Source organism: Crassostrea angulata, chromosome 5 (genome assembly GCF_025612915.1).
Source record: "Crassostrea angulata isolate pt1a10 chromosome 5, ASM2561291v2, whole genome shotgun sequence".
Classification (NCBI taxonomy): Eukaryota; Metazoa; Mollusca; class Bivalvia; order Ostreida; family Ostreidae; genus Magallana; species Magallana angulata.
Genome location: NC_069115.1, coordinates 51,885,230 through 51,904,699, shown reverse-complemented (window position 1 = coordinate 51,904,699; position 19,470 = coordinate 51,885,230). Strand labels below are relative to the sequence as shown.

The following is a 19,470-nucleotide window of genomic DNA, read 5'->3' as shown; positions in this document are numbered from 1 at the left end:
CGTCAATTTAAATTTTACTGATTAGTAATATCTTAAAGCAATATATAATTACTGATATTGTCCTATGTTATAAATTATAAAGCATATTGAAAAAAAGTGGAAATCACTGAAAAGTATTCTAAATCCACCGAGATTGAGCCAAAGTCTAGACTTAAATCGAGTGACTCCTTCTCGGTTCGTTATGATCAAAATGTCTCAAATCTTTTTTTAAGGGTCTAATCATCATGTCATGTAAAAAGTATGGCACGCCAAATTCACTAAAATGAGCTAATCATAGTTTCTCAGTCGATAAACTAGCTTTAACGGTTGTAAACTATAGTTTACAGACAGAAAACTGGTTAACGACGATAATCTATATTTTACACACTTGTAAACCATAGTCAACGCGACCATCTATGTTTGAGAAATGTCACAGGCGTCGGAACCGGGGGGGGGGGGGCTAGACTTTTTTTGCATAGCATCATAGAGGGTTCAGCCCCCCCCCCCCCCCCACACTTTTTCTCGCAGGAAAGAAAATTGTTCCAAAATTTACCTTAAGAAGACGGAAATATTGAGATGTTGCCAACTTGGACCCATAGGTATACTACCCCCCCCCCCCCCCACACACACACACATACACACGGATTAGGAATTTCAAGATTTGGAGAAAAAATTTGGTTCTATAGGTATACCCCCTCCCCCCACGGGCAAGGATTTTCCTGATTTTGGGAATTGGTTTTTGTTTTTTTTGTTTTTTTTTTTTTGCTTGTCAAGATATCTTAGTCTATCCCGCCCCCCCCCCCTCCCCCCCCCCCCCCCCCACACACACACACTTTCAATTTGGTTCCGACGCCACTGAATGTAAATCTATAAAACACTGAAAACAACCATTTGCGATTGCAAAACTGACATAGTTTATCTGATAAATATAGTTTCAAGAGTGTGTAGCAACTCTTAACCATATGATAGTTAATGCAAATTTAAGTTTTTAGATGTTAATCTATATTTATATCAGCAAAATCTATCGTTCATGTTATTTGCAGACAGACAAACTTTGATTATCATTCGTTAACTATAGTTTACAACCGTTAGATATAGTTAATAGATGAAAACTATAGTTAACGAATCGTTATACAGTTATCGAATCGTTCACTGTAGTTTGCGGTTCGTGAACTCTAGTTCCCAGTCGATAAACATAATTTATCAAACGGTTATATATCTTTATTTATTCACCAATCAAGTGCCCTCATGGGGCATATAACAGGCAACAATATGCAAAATGATTCATTAATACAATGACATATATATATGTATGGGATTTACGCATTTAACTGTGTGAAATAATGCGTGAACACAACAGCTATACAGAAACAAAGTGGCCTGAAAACAGAGAGTGAAACTGTGTTTAGCTTATTTGTGTGAATATGGCGTGCTTTAAAAAAAGGATGAACATCAGTTAAACTTCTAAAGACTAAACTATCAAAAATCTATTTTAATCACATTAAGTATTTTGTCGCTAAACCAGGAAATACATGAAAATTCGTTTATAAAGACTACATATTATAAAACGTTATAATGTATACTTGGTATGAACCTTTTAATTGAGCAGCTGTTGAGAAATAAAAAAAAAAATTCATATTGTCAGTGGCGCTAATATTTAGATCGGGATCGGAAATCCGTTCATGCTCTGCAAAACTCGCAACTTGCAGGTAAGTAAAGTCGACTTCGGTGTGAAATATGTGCAGTCTTTGTTATTTAGAATGCTTACACCAAGGTTTTGTGTCATACGGTCTAATGATACATCAATGCAATCTTTGATCTGCTTTTGATTTCATGACAAATGTCTGATGATGCAAAGTAGTCGTTTAAAATGATTGCCAAAATTAATCCAATTTTCCTCTGCTTGATCAGCTGATTTTGTATAGAGTTAAGCTGAGGATCAATTAATAATCTTTATCTAAAAAGAATTATATATTAGTATCTCTAATGAACTCAAGACATATTTTTATAATGCTTTTGTTAAATCTGCCACCTATTGTTTAATAAAATAATCACACACATGTTGGCACAATGGCACCCAATACAAAGGATGTATTTGCCCCTAGATAGAATGCTCTATCATGAAAATGACATATGTCCTACAAAACCAGTTCAATGATAGAACTCATCCCCTACACTAGCTTCATAGTAAATGAAAAAAATATATTGCATTCCATTTTCATGAATTTATATTTGACTGGTCTCAAATACCTACATTGTTGCTCTTTCATAGCCCAGGTTTACCCAAATTATTGTATTTTCAACGAAAACACTACAATGTTAACGTCATATTTGAAAATTCGCTTTTTATGGTCACCACAATAGGGCAAAAAATCCTAAATATTCTCAGTGTAATTTCTCATTTTCTGGCAAAATGGCAAGCAAATTCAAACTGAAAATAGCTTATTCTCAATATGCCTTGGTTTGACTCATTAAAATGGATATTTGATGGACTTAACATACACATAATTAAAAGGTTTTTTGTGTATGCTTGTGCGTTTTTTCCCTGCAGATTTTTTTCAAAAACAGACTTAAAATTGACTCAAAGAAAATCCACTTCACAGCTGCTACATTACAAGTATATTGGACGAATTCGCTCAGGTCATAGTAAGGTTAGTCTTTCTTATATACCCCCGATTGTGATTTTACAATTTAAAGGATTGATTTTTACTCTCAATTAACTTATTTCACTAATATGTATCATGAATATCTCATCAATGTCAGAGAAAGTTTAATGTTAAATTAATGTTTTATGACATGAAATATTTCATTGATCTACAAATTGAATAGTGAAAATAAATGTGATTTCAGAACATCAACTAGATTTGATTTTAACTTCCTGTCCATTAGGTTTAAATGTTGAATTTTTTTCTGCATTATGAGATATGGAGCAAGTTACACTGAAACACAAGAGGACAACACTTGAAAGAGCTGATAAATTTATATCCCCCGTCTACTTCAATGATGTGAACCTCAGAGGAAGGTTAATACTTTAACATAAATTTACTGCTAATAGAAATATTATTGCATTTTCACGTATGTGTCATTTTATCCAGCATACTTTAAAATACATACATACATACATACATACATACACTTCTAAATTAAATTTATGCAAGAAGAAACATCATATCAGCACAACAATTTGGTATGATTTGTTCTAACCATAATCATCTTCCCTATACCAGAACAAAGGAGTAAAATAAATGAAAAGAGGAAAGTATGGTCATATCAACTGGTACAAATATTCATAGCAGTGTCCACATTAAGGACAAATACAATGTATGTGTTTAAGATGAGATACATATAATTATGAATAATAATATGTATAGAAACATTGAATTTTGAAATGTATTTGGTATTGTTATACTTTCATGTTAAATACTGAAATCTGATTGGTTAAGACGCAGTTAACAATATTTACTATTACCCTCAGCGTTAGCAACGCACTTGGCAACGGGTAACATTAAAAAATATTACATGCGCGAAAATTATGCGCGTACGGTTCGCTGTAGAATTCACGCTATTCCTATATAAAAGCAGTAAAATTTTCTTAAAAATTTTAAAAAAGACATTCAGTATAACAAAATAAATAGTGCCTGTTTGGGAGGGTAACAGTTGAAATTGACACCCCTCGAAAACCATTGTCAACCTCCGCTTCGCGTCGGTTGACAATGGTTTTCTCGGGGTGTCAATTTCAACTGTTACCCTCCCAAACAGGCACTATTTATATATTAACTTACATCAGGGACGTATATACCTAATACATACATGTACGTCCCTGCTAACATGTATAAAAGTCCCTATTTTTGTTAACCATGCAATGATAAGAAATCATTACTGGTTTAACTCATGAATCAACACTCATTCATGGCACACTTGCTCACAGATTGTACAGAGACAATCATCCACTGAAGTCCATCACCCACTATGCTGCGCCTGGTAGGGTTCCGTATCAACAGGCCGTCAAAGGGAAATTCACAAAGACGGAGACTGGGCAGTCATTTGGTCCAACGTAAGTACATGCAATAGTTTGCAACTTGGTAATGTTATTTGACATAGGTGATATACATTTTATGATGCAGGTTTATTGTAATATAATTTAATTCTGGTTGTAACGCGCTTTCTGATTGGCTAAAAAATTATTTTATATCGTATAAAGAATGTTGCCTACGTCATAGTAAGACTAACGTCAAAAACGTATCAATACGCCTCACGTTACGTTTGAATTTTGTACAATTTTACGTCATTTTAAAGGTCAAATGATATCTACTATGAAAAGTAAAAAAAATTAAATTATAAGCAATGAATTCAATATTTATTAGTTTTATACGATATAAAATGGTTTGAAACAGTTTACGCTTTTTTATAAACCGCTTCGCGGTTTATAAAGCGTAAACTGCCCCAAACCATTTTATATCGTATAAAACTAATAAATATTGAATTCATTCCTTAAATAAAATTTTTTTTTTTTTTAAATGGGACAAACCCAATTACCTGAGTTAAAATGTTAATCATTGTAAGTACAATTTGAAAAGTGCCAAATGCTCTTGAACATGGTTGCAAAGCATTATGATTTTAATTTATAACATTATAGCAATGAATCTTACAGCCAATGTTTATAATTTTTGAAAAGCAATTGTATTTTCCCCCAATTTCATCTATCTGGATAGAGTACAGTCAATTTTTAATATAAATTCAAATGACAGCAACGAAACCCTGCCCTGGCACCTGTTGATGGTCGACCATGTTTTGTTGTAGATGGTCCACCCACTGGTTCCAGCTGGAGATAGAGATTCCGGACAACATGAAGGGAGAGGAGGTCCATCTCCTGTGGAACTCTAACTCCGAGGCCCTAGTCTGGCAGGGTGGGAACCCCCTACAGGGACTCAGTGGGGACTATGACAGGATCTCATTCCCTCTGTCCAAAGTACTAGGCAAAAATAAGACCAGGTAAAACAACAGGGCCTCATTTCACTGCATGCAAGTATAATGCTTTCATAAGGGTATATTGTATGGTATATGGGATACAAATTTTCACCTGTACACTTTTTTTTCAAAAAAAAATTTATGATAAAACAGTCATAATCTGGATTATTTGTATTGCCTTGTCTAGCACTGGCGTAAAGCTAGGATTCATTTTCTGGATGCTATTGTCATTTGTATATTTCCCCTCATAGGCAATATATCTGATGAATAACTGTATTTGTGAACTTACAGGTGCTCTCTCTATGTGGAGATGGCCTGTAACAGAATTCTGGGGGAGGGGAAGGACTCCATGATCGGCCCCCCGGACATGAACAAGACCTTCACCCTCAGTCAGGCTGAGATAGCAGTGTTCGACAGAGAGGTGTATGAACTCATCATAGACGTAGAGACACTGCATGACATGGCAAAGGTAGGAGGCTCGATATACATGTACCTGTATAACTACAGGTATCATACAGTGTATGAACTCATCATAGAGACACTGCATGACATAGCAAAGGTAGGAGCACTCGATATACATATGTAACTATATACTGTAAAACGAGAAAATATGGCGCACTACAAATTTTAGCGCCTTTGGCGCAACTGCCTTTGAGCGCTAAAATTATTAGTGCGCCAACAATTTGCCATATGTATTAAATTTCTACAAGTTGCAAAACAATAACGTCAGTCCATTTTTAAGGCTATATAGAAGTGTTCATTTAAATATCAGATGCTGTCGGTTCTATTTGTTTAAACAATTACACAGGTAAACGGTATTGGTTATCGAGTATAAGTGCCTAAACATGGATTAATTAATTAAGTTTTAATTGGTTTTTAATATCTCTCATTAGCACCTTGAAAATTGGGCTTCTCCCCATACCACTTCTATTTTGCGCCTCGGGGTGAAAATGTGATTAAGCGTGGCGATCGTTAACGCTGACAATACATGATTGATCATAATTTCTTTGATCCTTGATTAGTGGATTTAAAGATACCAAGAAAATATTTATTTTTTGTGTTTTACAATGTAGAATTACTGTGAAAAAGATTCTCTCATGGTGATCGAAACTCATGGTAAATGTAGCATTCGATTTCACACACTTTTAGTTTCGGGACTTTTCTAGTGTTATCCAAGTCGACACGTTAAATTCAAAGTCCGATAACTCAAATTTGTTTACCAACAAAAATTACACATTATCGCCAATAAATGAAGTTTTCATATCTATCTAATGACGATTTACACAAAAGTAAGTGTATTGTTCTCAGCGACAGTTTACCGTGCATGCGAGATAGAAATCAAAGTCGTTGTGTTCACGTGTTTCAGTGAACACAGAACTAAATTTTGGGCGTGATCGTTTATCAAACAACAACATTTTTTGTATTCTTTTTTAAAGAAAAGATGCATGCGCTAAAATATAATTGCGCTAATGTACTGGCACTTGCGTTTGCGCTAAAATACGTATGCGCCAAATTTTCTCGTTTTACAGTATGGTGAAATATTTGGGCAAAAGGGAGCTAATCTTTGAGGATGCCTTTTTCTTATGTAGCACATGACAGAAGAAACTGAGAGGGGATATCAAGCTTTGTACACCATGAACCAAATGATAAACATGCTTGACCTGGATGACAGGGCAACATATTCAAAGTAAGTCAGATTTACAGGCATAAAATCTATGTATTTAGATGGAATCTCAAAATGCAATGAAGTGCAGTTAATTTAACTACCATTACAATAAATTGAAAGAAGAAATAGTTGTCCAGATATAACAATACATTTGTAGTTGTGTTTCTGTGGTAATGAATACAGAATTTTTCCTTTTTACAAGGGGACACCAGTTAGCAGAGAGATTTTTCCAGCAGAGGAATGGCCAGAGTCAACATACCCTGTATGCTATGGGACATGCACACATGGACTCGGGTAAGATATAGACCTAGAGTTCTAGAAGTGTTTCAGTTCATAGACAGAGTTAATGTAAGGGACCCCTAGCTGTCTTGTCCATGCTGGTCATGAATTCTGCCCATGTGGGCTATCATCTCTTGTGCCCGGTTATACGATGCTGTTCGTATCTGGTTAGTCAGTGGAACCTGCTTGATTGACTGAAGGTAGCAGTTGAAAGCATTCTCGTAATTCTCTGAGACTTGATGGCATATACCTAACAGTTCCCAGGAAATGTCCCTTAGCACTGAAGGCACATAGATAGAGTGGTCACTTTCCAGTAGAGCCTGAAACTCTCTCAGAATATCGAGTGTTTTTTCTGTGTTAGCGTGTCGGCTACAGAGGTACTGGAGGAACAGCACCATGACAACGGGTGGTATATTGAGGGTAGCTAGGTTCTCTTCTTTGCTAGCAGCCTGTTCTGGTCTTAGCTCCAGGATGTAAGGGATAGAGTTATAGAGCTTGATATTCCATGTGACTGCCTCTCTCATCTTCAAAGACAGAGTCTGGTCACTGAGAGCATGCAGGTACCACCGGTCATCTACATATAGGCAGTACAGGATGTAAGGACAAGTCAGTTTGACCTTGACCTTTTCTAGTAGGACCAAGGCCTTTCCATATCTGGATGTTTTGTACCAGTACATGGCCAAGAATATTGAGTTGGAAACAAAACCAATACTGGATGCTGTTTTTAGCATGTTGCAGGAAACTTTGTCAATTTTATGTTGAAGTTTATTTTTTCTTGTTTGAACCATGTTGTGGTTTGAGAGTAAGAATGCCATTGTCTGTAGAGATATGGCCAAGATGTTTTCTAGGCAGAGAAGTTGATATTCTGAGAACGAAGTTGACTTGAGGTCATCCAAAGCAGACAGATACCTTAAACATTTTTGGATATCACAGTTTCCCAATGTTGCTACTTCAAAAATTTCTTTGAATAATAGAATATCATAATCCACCTCAGATACAACTTTGTTCTCATCAGTGCAAACTGGCTCATTTGGTTGTTGTAAAACTTTGAGCATGAATGGCTTTACAGTCAGGCTTTGAAGCAACGAACCCACACCTTTTTCATAAAATCCATACAGTCTTTGGAAGAGATTTGCTTGTGCAGCCCCATGGATGCTGGATTGGAACAAGTTGTTTTCCGGAATAAAGAAACTCGGGCAGACCCCTAGGTATACCCATTTCAGAAGCACTTTGAAACATGTCCAAAAGCATTGGAGAAGGTTCTGAGGGTTCCAGTGTGGTATTGTGTTTTGTTGAATGACCCAAAAGACTGCTGTCTTCATATGGTATGAGCACAGTAATTTCTCTTCTGTATCTTTGTTTATGACTTCTTTCAGAAAAAGCTTCAGTAATCCATATGTCAAAAACTGACAATGATTCATGTGGTATACAAGTTGTTGCTCTGCAAGAGAAAAGGAAATTCTCCACTGCAGATTTTCATGTTTTGAAAGTTTATGCCCAATTGGAACAAAGTGGCACCCATTTTGAATAATTTTATGTACAACCTCTGGAGATGGCCAATGCAAACTTCTCTCTATCCATTGCATGGCAACAGGTGGCCAGATATCACAGGAAAAACAATGAGCATAGTCATACTCAACTCGCCCAAATGTCCCACTGCCACACGGACCATGGACATTTGAGTTGGGCATTATAGTTGAGCAAAACTCTTCTCTGAAGAGAGAACTTGAAATAAAAATGTCATCTCTGATTTTGATACAAGACCGTGCAATTTGATTCCAGTAAGTTGATGTGATAAGTTTGAGGACAGAAAACCCAGGAGGACTATCGTTGTTGTCTGCAAGGATAAGAACGTAACGATTCGAGGTGTAATTCTGAATCTGAGATAACTCCCAAACAACCTTGTGGTCACTGACCCAGTACATGAAGTCCCTATCAGATCCAGCAAGGCGGAAACCCTCACGATGACTTCCACTGGTGTAGAGATAGATCTGGGGTCGTCGAGGATCGTGTGTCTTAGACTGGTTCTCTATCAGTTCTCTGACGTCCAGGATTTGTCGCCTCATTGTCAGTTGTTTGGAGGTTCCTACATGTCTGCATAGTCCTATGTACACAGACTCAGATAGGTGCTGGTAGCCCGAGTTCCTGTCGGAAACAAAAGGACTAAATTTGCCATTTGAAGAATACAACAAATTATAGAAATAATACACTTGGAAAAATTTATTACTGAAACTGATGTACAGTGTATATTTGGTTATTTTCATTATGATCTAATTGTTGCCATTTTTGTTAAAACATTCATATCACAAAAACTATAACACATAGAAATTATGTCTGGTTTTATATCCAATTAAAAAACTTTTTTTTAAATGACACGCTATTTAAAGTAAATTAAGGATCACTGAAAACAGATTATTAATTTATTTTTCCACAGTGTCAGATGACCAAACACTAAACTACATGTAGTGTATGCTCTAACTCTAGATTTTATTAAAACAACAGAAATATTCCCATACATCAAGCAATCTTGTATTGAACAAAAATATCCATCATATTATATTGATAGGGATTATAGATAAATAGTGAATTAAGTTTGGTATAAATTCATAAATATTTTAAAGAACATGCATCTATGATAACTTACATTTCTGTAGCCATTTCGGTAGCCATTTTGTACAAAATGAGTTGAATAGGTGTCACAACATTAATACACTGAGATTTTATGTGTGTTATCATTTAGGTGACGGTGTTATCAAACCTAATCGCTGCACTACTGTTTGTATGGTTAGGGTTTTTTTCTTTATCACAATCTTCTTCAGCAGAGATGTTGTCCACATCTGAATTGTTTATTGATTAATAATTTATTTTTGGGGGGTATAGATTTTGCAAATACAAGGTCAATAATGGCCGGTATATACATACAAGTATGGTATCCTGTACATATTTTTTACACAGTGTGAAAAGCTACCATATGACTAGAGCATGTTGTCACCATCACATATCCCACTTTATTTGTCAACAAACACATTGATACTGAAATGTTGTATTGTTGATTAATTGTGAGTAAGTTTTGCCCTAATGTTACAGAGACAGATATTTGCCCTTACTGGGGCATGAGCCTAGATTCTCTGGTATACAATTCCGGTACTTTACCAATTGAGCTTAAAGGTTAACCCACCAGCCAAAGCTAGTATTGATGACTCTATCACACTAATACAAGTACATGATACATTGTCACATTATCATGGTTATGAATTTTTTACTTCAACAATAAGCAGATTTTTGTTTTTCGTTTTTAAATACATTTTCATATACCGGTATTATAATCCTCTCTTGTAGCCTGGTTATGGCCGTATGCAGAGACGGTCAGAAAATGTGCCCGGAGCTGGTCATGTACGATCAGACTGATGGAGCAGTACCCACACTTCACCTTTACCTGCTCACAGGTAATTAAAGACACAAAAAGATTCAAGTTTACCTGTTAACAGGTAAGTAAAGACTCAGGACCTCACCATTATACCTATTGACAGGTATGTGTAGACAAAAGGATTCACTTTTTTATATTCATTGGTAAATAATAAGACCCAATAATATACGGTATACAGATCAAAGAGCTCAACTTTAGCAGCTCATAGTAAGGTATGCCAATTGAATAAGGCTTCAATTTTTTATGTTGACAAGCTGGTCAGAATTTCCAATTACCGGTAATAGTTCCCAACTCTACTTTTATCTATTCACAGGTAAGTAAAGAGCCAAGATATCAGTTTTACCTGCTCTCAGTTATGTATAAACCCAGGTATTACCAATCATTGGTACCTGACTTTATTCTTGTACACCTGGCTGCTGCTGCTGATGTTCCTTCAACTTTGAAAGCAATATTTAAAGTCTTTACCAGTAAAATATGCTAAATTGGAATATATTTTTGTGAGATTAACTGTTTATTAAATAGATTTTTTGTGCATACATGTATGTACTTACGCATGTTCTAATGAATATGACACACATTTAACACTTTGGTGACAGGCCCAGCAGTATGAGTGGGTCAAGGACAACTACCCCGGACTGTACACCCAGATCAAGGAGTTCGTCAAGAAGGGGCGGTTTATACCTGTGGGTGGGACCTGGGTGGAGATGGTGAGTACTAATGGTTTAAATGACTGTAAATTTCAGTGGGGGTGATTCTTGCAGAAGAAATTATGCACATAATTAAATCACATGCAAACTGATTGACTAAAGACACAAGTTATTCCTTAGAAAAATAAGTATATTAAATTTCATAATTTTGCTGATGAGGATGGTGTTTCATCATCAATTGATTTATTAATGAACAACATATATGACAATTACATGTACCACATTTTCAGTATATGGGTATGATTAAAAAGGTATTGAGAAATAAGATAATCTTTATAAGACTATTTACATGGAGTCTGCTAAGTTTATTTGATATTTTCCAATGATCTTCATTCGAAAATACTTTCTAAATACATTCTAAATAAAAAATGTTTCATTTGTAATATTAGATACTTTGAAGAATCTAATGCTGTTAATTTTGACCATTCAGGATGGGAACATTCCCAGTGGGGAGGCCTTTGTCCGACAGTTTTTGTATGGACAGCGATTCTTCATGAAGGAGTTCAACAAAAAGTGCTTGGAGGTATTCAGTGTATCAATGCTTTCAGTACATGTACATATATTAATGCATCACAGGGCAGTTTTATGCGATACCAAACTTACAATTGCATGTATGAGGAAGGTTGTACATATATGTTTCATCATAAATGTATTTTAAAAGTAATTTAACATATTTCTTGTGTAATTCTTTTTGCATTACTGTTTATTTGATTTTCAAAGTTACATGTAATTTCTGTGGACATGAAAGTATTTTATTACTATATGTACATGTATAATTTGTTAAAAAGAAGGTTTCTGTCTTAAGGTACTTAAATTCTACATACTTGAGTTTGTGATGTATGTACATTTCAATCTCTTACAATCTGTTTGTAGTTTTGGTTACCGGACACATTTGGGTACTCCCCACAGCTGCCCCAGATCATGAAACTGTTTGGGATTTCTAGGTTCCTGACCCAGAAACTCAGCTGGAGTTTGGTCAATAAGTTTCCTGTAAGTTATTTATTCTGTGCATTGGGAGAAGTCCCTGTATATTGAGACTTCATTTGGAGAATTCCATGTAAATTGGGAGAAGTCCCGGTATATTAGGAGAAGTCCTTTTATGTTGCATTATATTTTCAAGGCAATTATCCAATTAGGATTATTTAATTGAAAGTGGATCTATTTCAAATTCAAACTGTACGTTTATTTGTTGATTGACAGCATCATACATTCTGGTGGGAAGGAATTGATGGATCCAGAGTTCTCTCCCATTTTCCTCCTGGAGACTCTTATGAAATGCATGGCAAAGTTGAGGAGGTAAGCTTTATACTTTGTTTTATAGCCCTCTCCCTTTCCAATTAAATATTTAAAATGAAAGTTTCAATGCCAGTATTGAGTCCCTCAGCAATTTGGTTTCCTTATCTAAATCTTATAAATATACTGGTAAAAAATATGTTTTGTCTTCATTGATGTTATTGTCTAAGTTTGCTTTCCAATTTGTAACAATAGTCACTATGTAATTCTTGCCTTGGATCATAACAAAATACTTTCAGATATGAGTGCTCTGAACATACGGTATATAAACATTTTGTTGAAACAGGTGCTACGGACAATCAAGAATTACAAGGACAAAGGTCGCTCCAACAAGAGTGTCTACCTGTTTGGATTTGGGGATGGTGGAAATGGACCTTCGTAAGTAAAAAGCTATTAGGATGAATATATTCAAGGAAAACTTCACATGAAAGAGAGGGTCTTAAGCTGAACAGATTTCTTACTGCAGATTTTATTAAAATTCATTTACACAGATCTGTATGAAATGGGAGGTAATATCTAATTAAAATTACATGCATAGTGTATACCTTGGAGGTTTGGAAAAATTTACAAAAGAAAACACTTAACTTAATAAGATTTCAAAACCATTGATTCATAGATCTATTTAAGATAGACTTGAATCACTCTTAATAACTCTAAGTAACATGAAATTGCCTTTATTAAATCTTTAAATTTGTTATTTTTTGCATTTAATATTGCATACATGCTCTGAATTTTTAATAGTGAATCTAGTTTATCTTATATCATTGTTGAATATATGCTTGAAGTTTTTAAAACCCCAGAATTTTGTTTGACATCTGTACAGGGAGGATATGGTGGTCAGAATGTCAAGGTTACAGGATGTGGACGGTCTGCCTAAAGTACAGTCGAAAACACCGCAGGAATTCTTCTCCGATGTAGAGAAAGAGGATTGTGGGAATTTATGTCGCTGGAGAGGGGAGCTCTATCTAGAACTACACAATGGGACCTACACGACACATGCTAAGGTAAAAATCTCTCTGTATTTTAACACTATTTTGTGTTTATAATGCATACACACACTAAAGTTTATGTATTTATTCTTACAAACCAACAAAAACATGGTGGAGATCATCAATTGATATATGTGTTTGATTGTTGTACACAATGTCATTAGCTGGAAAATAATATTAACTGAATTTTAACTGGATAATCATGTATAAAGCTGTGCATATCAATATAATATAATTATAATGTTATTCAACTTTTTCAATCTAAATTAATTTGCTACATGTTGCGATACTTTTTTAAAATTATGGATAAATAATCCATTTGCTTTATTTTTTTTTGGCAGGTGAAGAAAATGAATCGATTTTGTGAGTTCCGTCTCCACGATGTTGAGTTCTTGGCATCGATGGCTCACATCCAGTCTCTCATTAAAAAAGCTGCGTACAAATTTCCGACAGATGAACTCCATCGACTGTGGAAGCTCCTCCTCCTGAACCAATTCCATGATGTACTTCCCGGAACTTCTATTGGATTGGTAAGTTCCTTTGAAGATACACTGGTACATACTCAAGCTTTTAGACTAGAAATTCCATTGGATTGGAGTGCTCTTGTGCAGAGAATTCCTATGAAATTTCTCTTTGACAAGGAGTTTTGATTGCTAGCGATTCCTCTGGTACCAGTTTTCAAAAAAGTATGAAATCAATTATTTTGTTGAAAATTAAATAACAGGAGATACCATATATAAATCAGATTAATTTAGACATGATTTTTTAAAGAATTTCCTTGATCTCAAATTTAATATCACTATAAACTTCCAGGTTTATGAAGATGCTCATCGATATTATGACGGTAAGTTTCACACTTATAGTTACTAACTGTACAATTAGTCAGATATAATGTTTTAATATTCTGTCCTTAGGTTAGATCATAGCTTTGTTTTGATAAAAATCTGCATTTGATGTACAAGTGTAAAGATAAGAAACAATTAAAATGATCAAGTGACTATGTTTTTTTATTAGCAAAAACAGAAAGCGAGTTGTCTTTCTTGGATAGCAAAGCACCTTGAGTACCTAGAAATATTGAACGATGTGCAGGACAACAGGACATGTTTTTACCAACCTAATTTTCATCACCATATAACAATTGATGTAAAATATACTTGATATATAACTGATCAATTTCAATGTGGAAAGGAAAGTTACATGAAGTTGATATTTTCTGGTTTGTAGACATTGTAGCCAGCTGCCAGAAGCTTTCCTCAGATGCACTGTCCAACATCATAGCAGACTCAGCTCAAAGTAACCCGGTCTCCATGGTGATCAACTGTATGGGGTGGCAAAGGAAGGAAGTAGTCACCATGTCACAATCAACAGGAACTCCCGCCAAGAAGCAGAAGAAATCTCCAGAGTTGGTTCAAATTGACAGCCAGGGAAACACCTTGGGTATCATTATTGCACTCTCTCTCTCTCTCTCTCTCTCTCTCTCTCTCTCTCTCTCTCTTTGTGTGTGCTTCTCATAGTACATTTATAAACCTTCTGCTGCTTTGTTTCAATATTTACTCCATACATGTCATTGTTAAAGGTATCGTTAATTTCTCTTGAATATAAAGAAAAAGGGGGATTTATTATTAACCATTTGACAGTTTGACACTCAGGTGTTATCATTGAAAGGAAATTCATATTCGAAAATATTCTACTGAAATATGCCCCTCTGTAAATTTTCTACATGTATTCAGATTAATTTCTTTCAATTCTAAAAAGAATTGTTTTTGTAGCTATGGTAACAGTACCGAGTTATGGTTATGCAGAAGCTAAACCTGTCAAGTGTGAAAAGCCTTGCTCTATTGATAAGAAGCAGAATGGTACATTTATCCTTCGTAACGAGTATTTATCAGCTGAAATTGACAACGTGGGACGGATTATCTCATTAACTTTAAATGGAGATGAGAGGTATAGCACTTGAACTGCAAATCATCATATAAAAGAAAAACTTTATTGAATAATTGCAATATAAATCATTAACATATAAGTTCATCATTGATATATGTACTTTTCTAGATCTTATCTGTTTGAAAAGCTTTTTTCTTATAAATAGATTACTAATCAACAAAAATAACTTGTTGTTTTAGAAATGCAATAAGTTCTGAGCCTGGTTGCTATGGTAATCAATTTGTGATGTATGATGACATTCCTCTATATTGGGATGCCTGGGATGTGATGGATTATCACCTGGAGACCAGGTAACCATAACAACACAGTTATTCTTTGTACTTCTAGTCAAAGATACTAATAGAATCTTTGTTCTAAGAAAGTCAAAGAAACTAATAGTCTCCCCTTGGTCACAGCAGAGGATTTCAAAAATCTAAAATTTTGGCCACATTTCATTTTTATGCTGTGGTTATGGAAAATACATATGGAGTTACCAAAATCCATGAGAATTTTTACTAAGAAAATACTAGAGGGACATATATATTACTTAGATGTTTTATTTCATAGGAACAATAATTTAACAAAATGGATGTCACTGATTGATTAAGCATCCCTGTGATACTAGTACCTATAAAGATAATTTTCTAAGAATCCATATTTTCTTTAGGAAACCATTGCTGCTGTCCACCAAGAAAACCACAATTCAGGATCAGGGTCCCCTCAGAGTGTCCCTGGTGGTGGAGATGAAGATCAGTGACCATAGCTCTATAAAACAGGTCATCAGTCTGGACACAGGCAGCCCTTATCTCAGATTCCAGACCCAGGTCAGTCCAGCAGAAAGGGCCTCACAAATAATAAATTAAGAGTCATGAAACAGGAGAACAATAACTGGTGTTTAACTAAATCTATATGAAAGAGGAATAACCCTTTAACAGTTGAAAATATATTTATTATAACAAAATGCCATGTTCTCTACTTGAGCTGCATCAACAGAATAACAGTACTAATTGTGGTATAAAACTAAATTCACGAGATAAAATAGAAATTAGTGCAAAGTAAAGAACTGAATATGGTGGCATATAAATACACAACAAAATGTAGTACTCCAGTACAGTTATTCCCCCTAACTGCGCTATATTTTTCACATACACATATTAAATAAGGAACAGACAGTTAATATCATTGAAATCTTTGTAAAATTTCCCCTATTTTCTAAGAAGAACATTACAGGGTGCTGTTGTATTAGTACATTAGATAGTAGGTTCTTAATAGAAAAAGATTTATTTATTTTGTAGGCACTGGTAGTAGGTTTTTGATAGAAAAAGATTTATTTATTTTGTACTTTGGATGTAGGTGGATTGGCATGAGAACAGGAAGTTCCTGAAGGTGGAGTTCCCGACCTCTGTGCACTCAATGAGCGCCACCTATGAGATTCAGTTTGGCCATCACCAACGGACCAATCACAACAACACATCCTGGGACTGGGCTCAGTTTGAAGTGAGTGACTGCATAGCACCATTAGTGGTACTATAAACTGCAGCACAGTTTGTAGTATTGTAAACACTGTTACACTCAATGCACAGTAAGGGGTTAGGTGTATACTGTAATTGTGGAGAAAGGTCAGTTATTTACTATAATATTTCATAAGGGTAACTGGTTCTGTACACTATAAATGTTGTCTTTTTTGCATGCAAGTGAAAAATAATGTGAATTTTTTAACTGCTGTATAAAAATTGCAAAACTTATTGCCATGTAAACAATTCTGAGAATTGCAAATTGATATGGACAATCTGTTATATTATTTGTTACATTTTCAGCATAAATGAGCATTTACTGGTAGATGATTTAATTTAACTACATAAATTTAAAAACTGTATATTATTACCACAGACTCTTTGAAGGGTTGTCTTCATCTTTCTTTGTAGCTTTTATGAATTCCCTTGTAGGTTTTTGGACACAAGTGGGCTGCCATTTCAGAACACAACTTTGGGGTGGCAGTTTTGAATGACAGCAAGTATGGCTATTCTACAAGAGATGGAGTTATGAGACTGTCTTTGTAAGTGTTTTTTAATCTTAAAAAAAAACCTCTAATCCATTGATTGTTCCACTCAATCACTGACGAGTATGTTGAATTTATTTTTGAATTTTAGAAAGCCCCTGTATTATGTTAAATTTATTTTTTAACAGTGAACCCCTGCATTATGTTTATTTATTTTTGAACAGGTAACCCCTGCATACACTTCACAAACTTGTTGCAAATAGCTTTTCCACCTCATACTGTACATGCTACATGTACAGTAAATACATCTCTGTTTACAATTCTCTTTTACCCAATTAAGTGGGAAAGGCTCAGGGGATGTAGTCATCATTCAATACTTTTCATCTTAGAAATACCATGTCCTTTCCTATAGCGTTGACCTATTAAATACTTTGATGACCCTGTCTGTAGATGAGAGGATAGCATGAGTGATGAAGGATTTAGATCAAGTCATTTTTTTTTAGTGTAGCCAAAGCAATTTTCACTACAAATGTCACTCCGCATGAAAATCTTTGCAGGTTGAGGTCGCCCAAATCCCCTGACAAAGATGCTGACATGGGAACTCATTCATTTACCTACGCAGTCATGCCATTCCAGGGTATTATACATACTCTTTATTTTGAAAATTTTATCTAAATGTGTAATACATGTAGGTTAATTTGATTTCTATTCTCTTACCTTCAGTAAATTTTCTATTATGTTGTATTTAGGAACTTTCCAATCTGCTGGGGTGATTCAAGCAGCCTATGAGTTGAACAACCCACTGGATGTTCACACCCTGAACCCTCCTAAAGGTGTTCAAGAGAACAAGAGTTTCTTTTCTGTTGATAATCCGCAGGTCATATTGGAAACTATAAAAAAGGTAAGGTTGTATGACTGTACATTAGTATCAAACTTGATATAAGTGAGTTGCATTTTTTTCTCCTTGGTGTCACTGTATTAAAAAGTATATAAAAAGATGATAAGGCCACACCAATGTTATTTTTTGTTCATCAAAGCGATTTAATAATAAAATTATTATTTCTTGTAGCCAACATTTTTAGACGGTATATAAATAAATTTGTGTGGATGGTTATATTTTTTTCTAATTGTTTCTGATTCTTAAAACTATTTAAAATACAAAAAAAAATAGAGCTGAAATAGAACAGAAAACAGCGCAGAATTTCCTGGCTGCGGGAAATAATATTATTTGTATACGGTAGTTATATTTAAACACATGTGTGAGGGGTCCGATGCACAAGAAATTATATTGGTGTGGCCTAATTGCAAATACACATTAATTGTTCCTGTTTCTTGATTAATGTTTTCTGTACCATTCTCAATTGCTGACATGGTTAGTACAGTAGTAGTATCTGTTGAAGAAGCTACTTTTGAGATTATTTTTTTCTTGTTTGCAGAGTGAGGATTTAGATAATGCTCTCATACTGAGGCTATATGAGAGTTATGGAGGACAGGCCAAGGTCAAACTGACTGTTGATCTTCCTTTTACATTGGCTAAGAGGTAGAGTATCTTTTTAAAAAATACAACAAAGGTTGCGTTTCCCTTTAATTGACATTGGCAGGACATACATAAGTAAATGTTATTATTGATTTGAATATTTGTGTTATAGATGTAATGGTTTGGAGGAAATTCTGGACAATGAGGTGACCTCTGACCTGGAAGTGATAGGCAGACAAATAACACTGTCCTTCAAGCCTTTCCAAATCATCAGCCTTCTGTTGAAATTTTAACTGTTAAACGGACTTTGTTAATTTTAAAGTTTAATTTTCATAGACTTTATATGCAACACATGTGATCATTCTAATCCATGGGCATGGCAGCTTATCATAATCATATGCAAAAGATCAATTGTATTTATGTACTTAGATAGTTTTTTACATTAAATTTAGTATAATTTTCAAATTTGAAATTTATTGTGAAGAAGGTGGTCGATTTTGGCCGAAATGATGTGTACTATACATGTAGGACCAATAAGAGACTAAATAAAAAAAAAAATTCCATAATATCCAATATTTCTAAACGTGTTCTTAGCATGTATATTTTGCATGATTCAAATTTCAATGCTAAGATAAGAATAATCCTTGTATTAAAGATATTCAAAAGTATTTTTTTCTTGTGTTGTACATATTATTTTGTAAATTAAAGTACATTTTTTATTATTAAAATAATTTATATTGTTAACTAATGTTATACAATACTT

At 34.6% G+C, this 19,470-nt stretch overlaps 2 protein-coding genes across 3 annotated transcripts; one reads left to right on the top strand and one right to left on the bottom strand.

The window, feature by feature from the left end:
* The first annotated feature begins 1,544 nt into the window (after positions 1–1,544).
* LOC128185732 (alpha-mannosidase 2C1-like) lies at positions 1,545–19,375 on the top strand. 2 transcript variants are annotated; one of them, XM_052855371.1, is made up of 27 exons: positions 1,545–1,688; positions 2,531–2,630; positions 2,902–3,001; positions 3,908–4,033; positions 4,780–4,971; positions 5,239–5,416; positions 6,537–6,634; positions 6,816–6,907; positions 10,232–10,338; positions 10,916–11,026; positions 11,457–11,549; positions 11,900–12,016; positions 12,227–12,322; positions 12,606–12,697; positions 13,143–13,323; positions 13,650–13,838; positions 14,122–14,152; positions 14,533–14,745; positions 15,078–15,252; positions 15,432–15,542; positions 15,899–16,055; positions 16,585–16,728; positions 17,178–17,287; positions 17,788–17,867; positions 17,980–18,131; positions 18,667–18,770; positions 18,880–19,375. In XM_052855371.1, the coding sequence occupies exons 3-27, from the start codon at positions 2,904–2,906 to the stop codon at positions 18,998–19,000; spliced, it is 3,168 nt and encodes a 1,055-aa protein (XP_052711331.1). In that variant the 5' UTR covers positions 1,545–1,688; positions 2,531–2,630; positions 2,902–2,903; the 3' UTR covers positions 19,001–19,375. The 2 variants fall into 2 exon arrangements, with proteins under 2 accessions (XP_052711331.1, XP_052711332.1); XM_052855372.1 differs by lacking the exon at positions 2,531–2,630 and having other exon boundaries at positions 1,547–1,688.
* On the bottom strand, positions 6,916–9,661 carry LOC128185733 (uncharacterized). Its single transcript, XM_052855373.1, has 2 exons — positions 9,537–9,661; positions 6,916–9,037 (listed from the first exon to the last, which is right to left on the bottom strand). Exons 1-2 carry the CDS (start codon positions 9,626–9,628, stop codon positions 6,973–6,975), a joined length of 2,157 nt encoding a protein of 718 aa, XP_052711333.1. The 5' UTR covers positions 9,629–9,661; the 3' UTR covers positions 6,916–6,972.
* Positions 19,376–19,470: the final 95 nt, after the last annotated feature.

What these genes read in the sequence shown, in the direction of transcription:
- LOC128185732 (XM_052855371.1), top strand. Translation starts at nt 2,904, where the DNA reads ATGGAGCAAGTTACACTGAAACACAAGAGGACAACACTTGAAAGAGCT. An exon ending in TCAACAAAAAGTGCTTGGAG is followed by an intron (nt 11,550 to 11,899) that starts GTATTCAGTGTA and finishes ATCTGTTTGTAG; the next exon opens with TTTTGGTTACCGGACACATT. An exon ending in CCTTTTACATTGGCTAAGAG is followed by an intron (nt 18,771 to 18,879) that starts GTAGAGTATCTT and finishes TTTGTGTTATAG; the next exon opens with ATGTAATGGTTTGGAGGAAA.
- LOC128185733 (XM_052855373.1), bottom strand. Translation starts at nt 9,628, where the DNA reads ATGATAACACACATAAAATCTCAGTGTATTAATGTTGTGACACCTATT. An exon ending in ACCGAAATGGCTACAGAAAT is followed by an intron (nt 9,038 to 9,536) that starts GTAAGTTATCAT and finishes TGTTTCCGACAG; the next exon opens with GAACTCGGGCTACCAGCACC.